Source organism: Buceros rhinoceros, unplaced genomic scaffold, assembly GCF_000710305.1.
Source record: "Buceros rhinoceros silvestris isolate BGI_N320 unplaced genomic scaffold, ASM71030v1 scaffold36328, whole genome shotgun sequence".
NCBI classification, from domain to species: domain Eukaryota; kingdom Metazoa; phylum Chordata; class Aves; order Bucerotiformes; family Bucerotidae; genus Buceros; species Buceros rhinoceros.
In genome coordinates, this window is record NW_010425788.1 from 1,985 (window position 1) to 12,647 (window position 10,663).

Sequence of the window (10,663 nt, forward strand, 5' to 3'; positions counted from 1 at the left end):
GCAGGAGCTGTCCCTGCAGCCAGCCATGCCCACCTCCACGCTTACAGCCCCTGCAGGCTGAACCCGGGGCCACGCACCGTCCCACACTCACCCAGCGGGTGACTGGGGCAGGGCTGGGAGCCCAGCTTGTGTTTTGGTGAGGTCAGGAGGGGAAGAACTAGTCCAGAGCCAGGTAGCACAGGACGGAGCAGAGAAGGCACTTGTTCCTTTGCGCCTACAAAGCTGCTGTCAGAAGCTTTGTCAGAGAAACACTCAAAGCCTGGCAGCAGAGCCCTTCAGGAGCCTGTTGTGGCAGGCACAGCTCTGAATCCATATGCTGGGAAGAACGCAGCTCCTCGTCTGAGCAATGCAGGAAGGGCAGAGGAAAGAGTAAGATCACAGGGTTTTTTTTTTTTTTTGGTTTCACATTACAAGTGATGCTACAGCTTCTGTCTGACAAACCGAGTGGGCTAAGGGATGCAGCAGAAAGATGCGAGCTGGGGGTCTCCAGCTTCCCTTGCTGTTCCTCTAAGGCAGGTTAGTTGAAAACTAGGACTGTCCACAGTAAAGAGTAACAAAGCACAGGTAACCTCTGTTACAGACCAGCAAAGCAAACAGCGCCAGTTCTCCAGCGCCAGTTCTCCATTCTCTTCATGGCAGGCTGGCTATGTCTCGCTCTGGAGGCGGACCAGAAGGTTTGGGGTTGCTTTCATTGGCTTTTCCTTCAAACATCATAACCCTGCAAAACACAAGAGATGATACCGCTGAAAATAAGCACTTAGGGGTGGGATTATCGTATCTGCTGGAAAATAGCATCTGCCTGCTCTGCGAAGGGACCTGGTAAGGAGCAGAGGGGCAAAACCCATCGGAGGGCACTGCTGCCAGCTGGCTGGTGGCTCTGCTTCCCCCAGCAGCTCCCAGGAGCGGTTCCCAAACCTCTGCTGGTTTTCCCCTCAGAGCCCAGAGCATTAGCACGTTTTATTTAGACAGCCACTTCTGAAATCCCCTGGGCACTCACTGCATGCCGAGCTCTCCTCATGTGTAAAAGCAAATACCATCCCTGGCCCATTGCGTACGTAAGCACGCAGCAGAGCTTTCAAAAGCCAGCACCAAGCAAGCAACAGCAACTACAGCCAGGGAAGAGGGCAGAGACAAGGAGCAAGGCACTGGCTAGAGGAATCCCAAGCATTTTGCAACCACTAGCACTGTCTTCCTCCCCGAGGACTGCAGCTACGCTGGGAATGCCAGCTGCCGTGCTGGATCAAAGGACTACCCTGCTCGCGGGACAAGTTTTACATTTCTGCTCCTGTTCTAAAGAGTCCACAGACAATGGGGTGTCTGTTCGCAAAAGAAGGGACCCATCTGTGAAAGCTGCTGCAGTTGGGAGGAAGGATGGAAGGTATGGGACGGGCTGCAGACTCAGTCTGCTTCCATGGAGACAGAAAGGAGGACCAGGGGTGTCAGAAGGCTGTGCATGCTTGGAAGAGATGCATCCCAACCTGCAGACACAGAGCACTCAGTGGAGAGAGGAGAGATGTACCAGCTTAGAGGGACCATGTGAGGCATGAGAGCAAGATCCTTCCTCCCAACCTGCCTTAAACGCTGGCTGCATTTCTAAAGCTGCCTTCAAAAAGGGGCAAGGGAGATGGAGAGGAGCAGCTCCTATTCATGGTGGTTACGGACACAAAAGCAGGGCCAGCCTCTGTGCCTGTGAAAGGAAAAGCCAGGCTTCAACCGGGTGGAGATGGAGCCAAGCAAGTGTTCGTAAGCCATTTGTTACAGCAGGACTTTCAGAGCCCTGTCGAGAGGGCAGAGGGGGCCGTGGGAGGCCACTGCTGGCAGCCTGTACTGCAGAAAACCTCTCCCAGCACAAGCCAGCTGTTTCAAGCATGTGCCCTCTCCCCATCTACTGCCCGTCTCTCCAGGCAGGGAGGGAGCATCCTGTAGGAAGTAGGAGCCTGCACTGCTGGTGTTGGCAGGACTATTATTCCCACTCAAGTCCTGCCACCACTCACAGGGGAAGCCAGTGTCCCCATAGCCTGCAGGAGCCACGGGGAAGGGACAGGATGGAATCCTGCACTGCTGAGTGCCTGCACACCCTCGGGAAGGGGGAAGAATCTGCACAGAGCTTGTGGGTGGAAACCTACACTAAGATGTGGCAGGCAGTGCCACCCTGAGCACTCACCACTGCTTAGCCCAGACATGGGCTTCTACAGCCTCTCGTGTCTCTCTGCAGGCTCCCCCTTCACAAGGATCCTCATCCCCTCTCCACAAACACCAGCCACGCACAGTTCCACCTCCACTGCTGCTTCCCAGCCCCCCCAACACACCAGCTCAGATCCTGCATCCCTCCCACTCCCTCCCAGGGCCACTCACAGTTTAAGCACAGCAGAGCGTTTCCCAAGCATCACGTTGACGAAGTCCTGGTATGAGATGGTCTCGCTAACCCCTCCCGTCACCTCAGAGATCATCTTCTTCAGTTCTAGGTGGGTCTTTGGAGCCCCCATCTTCTCCATCATCCTTTTGACAGACATCAAATCTGCAAGAGCAAAGCAATCGCTGCTGTCGAGAGGTGACCACACCGAGCACAGACGAACCCTAGGAACATAAGCATGAGTGCCCACCTCAGACCTTCAGACTCCGGGGCTGACAGCATTAAGCTGCTGCTGAAAGCCAAGAGAAGCCTTCCAGTACAGCCTGCTGTACTGCCCAGTGCAGAGCATCACTTCCCGTTTGTGCAGCCCAAGATAAAAACAGCACACATGCAGAAGAGAAACAACTCCAGAGACACACGGGGACACTGCTTGCTAGCTCAGAGTGTGGTGCCAAGAATCACAAGGATAGGGAGGAGGGAAGTACTGCTGAAGCTAAAGCTGGAGACAAAGAGGCTGTGGGGAGCAGGCGCCTCTGCCCAGCACCACAGGCCGTTTCCTTCCATTGCTCTGTCGCCTGCTGCGACCTGCGGGCCCCTTCCCTCTCGGAAACCTCAGCACAGCCCCGAGCCAGGCCTCCTCCAACCCCCCACAGGCTTTACTCCAGCTTGAGGACTGGTGGAGGAGGGGAACAAGGCAGCAGCCTCCTAGAAGGGTGCAGCATGCGAGCGATTACACTCTAGTGTCAGTCTGGAGAAGGCTGGATCTTTACATAACTGATGCTTTTTGGGCCCTAACCAGGGCTGCTCAGCTGAGCCAGACTCACACCCAAGTCCCCTGCTTCGCTCCCCTCCCAGCAAAGCAAAGAGCTTCTCTTCTCTTCATGGTTTTATACAGCTTCTGCCTCAAGCCAGGCAAAACCCAGGACTGTTCAAGCCCTGCAGCTTCCTAGCTCTGAAAATGTTGAGGATTGAGATGGTGGCCTCAGTGGAGAAAAAGGTAGAAGAAAAAAAAGTATTTGGAGCAGAAAGAAGTGTGTGTGTGGGGGGGTGAGCTAAGCAGAATCTCAGGAGGAGAACAGGACTAAGAAGAGCTTAGATCTCGAAGCAGGTGAGGAGAGATTGAGGAAGCTGAGAGGCAGGGGCTGGAGAGCCAAGGAAGCCCCTGGCTGGGAATCAGCAAGGCTGGACGTGGGAAAAACCCACAGGTTTTCCTCCTCAGCAACACAAGTTCAGAGGGAAGCAGCAGATCCAGCAGCAGACACCACCTCAGTAGGCTGTTGCTCTTCCAGCCCAGCACCAGCATCCCTGAGTCACTCACCAATCTCGCCTTGGTTGTTCAGGTCAAACTCCATGTACTTCTCTGGAAGAGACACAGAAGCAAGTTAGCAGGACACTAGAACAGGGGGTGTAGAGGGCTTGGGAGCCCTGCCAGCTGAGAGCAATGAAATAAAAGATGAGGGGATAAGATCAATATACTGCTGAAAGCAGAGCAGAGGGGGAGACCATCTGAAGACCTAGTCTCACTATCCTTAGCACAACTCCAAAGTTAAGTGCTCTTTAATTGTAGCTCCTTTTCATTCAAGCTGAAGGAAAACACTGGCATGAAAACAAGGTATCAGTTCGCCGTGAATAGCGTTGAAAGGTTTCCAGGCAGAACAACAAAGCTCTGGAACAGCCTCCCAGAAGGAGCAGCAAGGAAAACAAAACCCTGAGCACTCCCAGGATGAAGCTTGATCGGATTAGGAGGGTGATTAAACGACATAGCTGCCTGCAACAGTAAGGGACAGATTCTGCAGCCCTCCCAACGCTGTGCTGCATCCCAGAGCAGCACCTGCCAGGAGAGATGCTTGAGGACCACATCAAGAGGGGAAGCCAAGAACAGGCCTAGGAGCAGTTACACTGGATCAGGTTGTTTGTCCTTCCAGCCTGCTGTCAAACATTGCTGACTCGGGCAGCTCCAGCATCTCAGAGAGCGGCAGAGCCCAGTTAGCTTTGCAGGACAAAAACTCGCATGCTGTAACACAGAGCAGTGATTTGAGTTAGAAAAAACCAAACCAGGTCAGTCCTGTGCTGCTTCTGACCTTTGGAGAGGCACACCTGGTGCTTCCTACCCCCTCCCCTGCCAGCTGTTCTCCATTTAGACTTTAAGCTCTTCAGGCAAGGATTTGTCTGTCTGACAGACACCGCAGCTCCTAGCACCGCAGGGGGCACCCCCATCATCTCCAGTTCTGCTAAATGAGAAGAGCAAGATGCCTTCTGCCACACTGAGCTGGAGAAGTGTCCGCTTGCCCTGCAGTTAGCACTCACTCCCCACAACACCCTCAGAGAACTCTAATTAATTGAGAGCTCCCAGGCTGCTCCTTCCCCCAAAGGGAAAAGACTTTCTGCCTGTGCTTCAGGGATGCCAGCAAGCAGGTGACTATGAACAGAGAAGTGACAGGCTCATTTAAGGAGCTGAAGAGGGGCTATTTCACACATTGGAGCCTTCCCAGGACCTGTGTTTCTGAAGGGAAAGTCCGGGGTGAACTAGACTGATGGGCAGCTGCAGCAGAAGGCAGAGGAATGGCTCAGCGTGTCTTCACCTGGGTCTCAGATGGTGGATTACTGTCATGAGCTGACCAGGACAGGCCTATGGGAATACCACGTACAAACTGAAGCTGTTCATGCTTCAGGCAGGAACAAACGTCTCCCTTCAAGCAGTAAGCAACAAATCCTAGATGAAATTGGAGCTGTCACAGATGTGCTTGGGGGTTAAAGTGATGCTTGATGTGGAACTGGCTCTTCCCACACTCTGCCCACTGTAATGACCTTGTGCAAATGAACTGTCACCTCCCTGAGCGGGGGTCAGGCACCCCAGCATGTGCTTGGGGACACAAACCCTGCTCTGCCGTGTCCGTGCCCAGCACACATTTTCTTCTCAGCTGACTCTTAGCCAAAAGCACAGAGAACAGAGGCAGCTTTACATCACACTCTCAGCCTCGGCTCACACATTCATCTTTCCGTCCCATCCCAGCTGCAGGGATTTGGTGGGGCAAAACCACGCATGGTCCCTCCCATCACAAATGCATTTACACAAACACTACACAGGGGCACCCAGGCCCGGCTCGGGAGGGCAGTGGGAAGGACAGCAGAGAAGAAATGCTCCCCCCACCATCACACAATGAGCTGATTGTTGGAGGAGGCGTTGGAGAGTGGGACAGGCCACGGAGGCAAACTCACGAGGCAGCGGGAGGAGATGCCAAAGGCTCCCCTTACAGGGAATTCTGCGCCTGTGACCTGCAGTTGCAATGTTTGAAGAGCCCCAGTTGTGATGGGAAAAAATAATGTGAGGCTGCAGCCAAAAGCCAAAGCCATACAAAAGGCAACAGAAAAAGAACAGGGAACACAGGAGGCTCCTCTGTGCCCGGCAGGGTAAGGGATCAACAGAACTCCAGCCAGCTTCTTCCCTGCTCGATTGCAAAGCTGAAATTCAAAGGGAAAAAGCAGACAATGCCTGAGATGGAAGCAAGGTCAGGTTTTATTTTGTTAGAGCCAGGCTGAGGACAAACCTTGAGGGCAGTGTGACGCAGAAGGCATGTTTCCTCAACTGCCTTCAGCCACTGCTTGGATGCACCTAGAACAGTCCTGCCAAATCTTGTCCTGTAACCACCTCGGCGACAAGCTCCGCAGCTTTTGAGCCGTTTCGCTATCCCCCATCCCAGCAGATGGCTCAGGTCTGCTGACCCATTGCAGTTAGGCTTTGGCCAGGACTAGAGACGCATTACTGCTGTTGTCTGTGGTGCCGAGGGGCTTGGGAAGGACTAGATCAGACTGAAGGAAGTTTTGGGGAGAGAAAGTCCACAGCGCCTTCAGGAAGTAGCTGTGGGAAGAGGTCCTCCCACTCACTGAAAAAGAGTCCAGCTATTGCATCGTCCATTATACCAACTAGTTTGTCTAGATATCTAGACAGAAACTCTCCTCCTTTGCTTCTTCCCAGGGTTTTGCCCACGCAGCAAGTTTTGCAGCTGCCAGGCAGGCTGTTTGCAGGGTGACATGTCCTTGCCCTGCAAGTGGGGGAAGCACAAATGCTCATGTGGGAAAACCACCTCTCCAGGGAGTTTCATCAAGTCCCACAAGCAAGGGGGAGGCATCCGTCTCAGCTCAGTCACTTGTGTTTGGCAGAGACTCTCAGGCTGGTAAGATCCAAGTGCTGAGGAAAATAATCTGTTCAGAGCAAAGAAGTCAGGCTGAAAGGACAGGGAAAGCCTCCAGTTCTCACCTTTGAACACTGCCAACTTCTCCTCCAGATCTTCTTCATCACTGAACTTTGGGTCACAGAGAAATTCCTGAAGCATAAAAGAAGAGAATCCCCAAGGTAAGGACATAAAGGACAATACCCTAAAGGGCACGTACCCTTGCAGCATTACCCAGCAGACCTACACAATTTCCAGAGAGCCACATCTGAGCAACAGGGCCAGGAGGCTTGAAAATGGTTTGAATCCCTCCACACCTCGTCATTAACATTCCAGAGCGAGGGGAATGCCTCTGGTGTCTCAGATTTCCCACCAAGAGCTTGAGGGAAGACTGGACCCATGTGCCTTTGGAATAACTGCTTGAAACCCCCTCTCTTCTTGCTCAGGCAAGGTTTCAGCCCTTCACATCTCTGCTTAAGCACACACAGCATATGGAATGAGCACCTCTTCCCATCAAGGGCTCTTAGACCTTGCAAAAAAGCACTGGTCTCAGATTTCAAACTCTTGGATAAACTCTGAAACAGAGCAAACAGAACAGGCAAAGATTGCAGAACATCGTGCACCCAGGAGAGGACAGGTATTTGGGGGTAAGGAACAGTATCTCACTTTCTCAGACTGTCTATCCATTTTTGCCTCTACCCTGCTCTGGCTGGAGAGGAAATCCTGGATCACTTCTGGTCACTTGTCCTTAGCCTCAAAAACCTTCAGGTGCCTGAGAGAACAGACCACAACTTGCACAGCCAGCTCTACCTCTCTGCCCTGCCAGTAACACCTCCCCCTGACCCCCGCAGCTGTGAGCAGCAGGGTCTTGCTCCTGCCTCTACCCTCCCACACCGCCTAGCTCCAGCGAGCCCAGCACAGCTTAATGACTTGATCTGTGTTCAGCAACAACACCACATTCTTCAGTGTAGAAATCATTAACATCTGCACAGCTTATGCATGGCCTGTCCAGGATAAAACCCCTCCAGGGGCTGGGGTGGATAGAGGGCTGGGGCTGTTCCCTGCTCTGGGCATGTGTTCCTCTCCACTGTTTTCATGCTCACAAGGAAGGCAGGAGTGGGTCACCAAGAGCCTAGGAGAATCTCCAGAGCAGTATCACTTGTGATTATTGAGACCACCACTCCCCAAAGAAGCCCCATTTGCAGACACAAGGGCATCAGGACTGCAGGAGGTCCACACATCCACCAGTAACCCAGATGCCCTCCAGCCTCCAGAGGATGTTTTTGTTTCTTCCAGAAGGAAGGATGACACCAGCCATCCCCAGATGCAATGAGCTGGTCTGGTCTGGCTGTGGGGCCAGCTCCGGAAGCACTGTGGCCTCAAGTCGATGCCTGGTTCCTGCTGCCACAGCCAGCCCCAAGCCTTTCATGCGAGGCTCCTCCAGCCCATACACCTGGAGTTGCTCCCTCCGTCCTCACTGCGACAGGGGAGTCCAGATGCCTCAAACCTTCACTGCCAGTTAACCACTGCTTTGGCGAGTCTTATCTGCAGCTGAATGGAGGTTTTGTAGGAATCCCAATAGGACAGCAGTGACTGCCATCCCCTCCTCCCATCTCACAGACTCCAGACCATGCCCGCTGAACCAGCGTGACACTGACTTCCCTTATCACCATAGACACCAACTCAAATTGAGAGCAGTGGTGAAAAGCAAGTTCCTTCTTTCGCTCTCCTTTGCCAACTCCATTTCAGTTATCTCGGTGATTTCTACCCAGGGGTATCATTTGCCAGACCAACACAAAAGGTCTAATTCAGCTTCGAGACCTGGGCTCAGCCAGCAGCAGAAATCACCAGGGAGCAGAGTAGTGTTACCTACTGCCACTACCGCTGAACAGCCTCTGTAGAAGGAACTCGCCAAACATCACAGAGAAGCAAAAGAGGGCCGGAGCATCTCCCGGTCACCAGGTCACAGCCTCATCCCTGCCCTGCACGAGCAGGAGACAGCTTGCACGTACCCGCGGGACAGTGGATGCAGAGCAGAGAGCTGTATTTCTCTGGGAGCGAGAAGAAGCACAGAAATGTGAAGAGTGAAGGGAATGTTACATCCATACACGATGGCTGAGGGACTCATGCCCAGGGGTCCGACAGCCCCTGGAAGCATGTTAGGCGAGCAGGATGGGTGACACTGTGTACACAGCTAGGACCCAGTCCCCTTGCATTTCAACTGGAGGGGAACTGTCAGCCCACCAGCATCACAGCTCTGCTTCAGACCGACGGAAGCAACAGGGGAGCGTATTTCAAAGGCATTCCGCCCTCCACATTGTGTGTGAGCGGGGCTGTGACTGCGATAAGGCAAACGCTCACAATAGCACACAGGAATTCAGTCCCCAGGGCCAGTGACTCAGACTCAGCCGAGTGGCTGAAGTTCCTCCTAGAGCCCTTCGCTAAATCTTCCATGTTAAGGGGCATGTTCTATTAATAAGAACTCCTTAATAAGCCCCAGCCTCTCTCCCACTCCTGCCCCCAACAGCCTTTCTTGGGCACAGAGACTTTTCTAAGCCAATAAATTCAGCCACGCAAATCTCAGCAACCTGCAAGACAACCTGAGCAAAGCCAGATCCTTCCCCCCTTTCCAAAAGGGCATCTCCAACCAGCCGGCCAAGCTCTCACTGGGCTGTTTAAGTGCTTGACACCAGCCCCCCTGCCTGCTGGGGCTGGAAAGGGGCTATGGGGTGCTCATGCCTGCCCTGGCTGGGGGAAGCAGGCACCTGCTCTCCGGCAGGCTCAGTTCCCAGCGCATTAGAGGGTAAAACAAGGTTGAAACTAATCTGTGCTGGATTAGACTTGCCACCTTGATGCACGAGGCTGAACAATGTGATTGCCATTTCCCAGGAAGAGGGAAACAGCCAAGAGGGGATCCCAGAGGAGCACTTCAGACCGAAAGACAGAGTTCAATATAGGACTCAGCTGTCCTTCAGCAGCACGTGTGCACTCAGGACACTGCCTGCCAAAGGCCCTTATCCCAGTGAGAGCTCTGGGGTAGAAACCAGCCAGGCAAACAGGGCTGGGACAGAACTAAGTGTTAGGATGAGACAATGAGATTAAACCTGATAGGAATTCGGCTTGATAGGTTTTATTAGGAGCACTTTACTGGTTTGCAGCCCTGGGGCTCTTCAGGGATTGGGAAACCCCTTCCCTGTCTCCAGCCACAGTATCAGCCCGGGTTTACATATCAGAGGGAGGTACAAGCTGCTTTGCTGCATGCCCACTCACAGCTAACTGCCCCACCGCCACCACACAGAGCTGGCAGAGCAAGCAAAGCGCAGCAGCGTGGGGTTTCCTGCCCAGAACCGCTACAGTGCAACAGGTGCTCGGGATCCGTGGGCTCATGCTAACCATGCTATCTGCAGCTTGATTTCTAGCAGCTCAAATCCCCTCTCCCATCATTGAGCCAATGCACGGGGCAGGAAGGAAGTGAACAAGCAGCTTCCACCTCCAGCAGTGGGAAGTTATGTAGCTTGTTTCATTTTTGTCATCCAAACCCGACCCAGAATCAGTAACTGCTCTGGGGACAGATAACAGCCTGTCCTGTGTGGGAGGAATAGCCCCCAGCCCTGCGGCACAGCCGTTGCACATCAGCAGCGTCCCAGGAAGCACCCAGTCCTACAGCTCCCACCAGCTGAAAGATCATGTGTCCACCCTATGCCTGAGTGATGCCGGAGGACAGCTCTGCAGCAGCAGAAACTGCGGTAAGAGGTGCGGCACACTCCCTTCCTCCCCAACCCAAGGGTCAACACCATCTCCGCTATGAGGGACACGTTAGACCCATCTACACACCTCCTTAGCACAGGGAGCATTGTGTCTGCCTTCCAACAGCAGGTTTCAAAAGCTCCTTTTTAGCCAAGTGCTCTTATCCTACACCTTACGCCACAGAACCTCCTGGTTTCTAATGACATAATTCCCTTTTCAGCGACCTACATAAACTTCACCTCTGCTGTCCCACCCGTGCCTGGAGGAACATATTGATGCTTTTCATGGCCCAGTCAATGCGACGGCAAGGACAGTCCACCGTCTCCTCCAGGCTCTCGCCCCGTGCATATCTTTGATTTCTCCTCCTGTACTGCCTGTAGCAACAAGTGAC

At 53.4% G+C, this 10,663-nt stretch overlaps 1 protein-coding gene across 1 annotated transcript; it reads right to left on the bottom strand.

The window, feature by feature from the left end:
• Positions 1-383: 383 nt before the first annotated feature.
• AIF1L (allograft inflammatory factor 1-like) lies at positions 384-6,680 on the bottom strand. The gene is made up of 4 exons (XM_010141269.1): positions 6,612-6,680; positions 3,672-3,713; positions 2,356-2,518; positions 384-718 (listed from the first exon to the last, which is right to left on the bottom strand). The coding sequence occupies exons 2-4, from the start codon at positions 3,703-3,705 to the stop codon at positions 631-633; spliced, it is 285 nt and encodes a 94-aa protein (XP_010139571.1). The 5' UTR covers positions 3,706-3,713; positions 6,612-6,680; the 3' UTR covers positions 384-630.
• Positions 6,681-10,663: the final 3,983 nt, after the last annotated feature.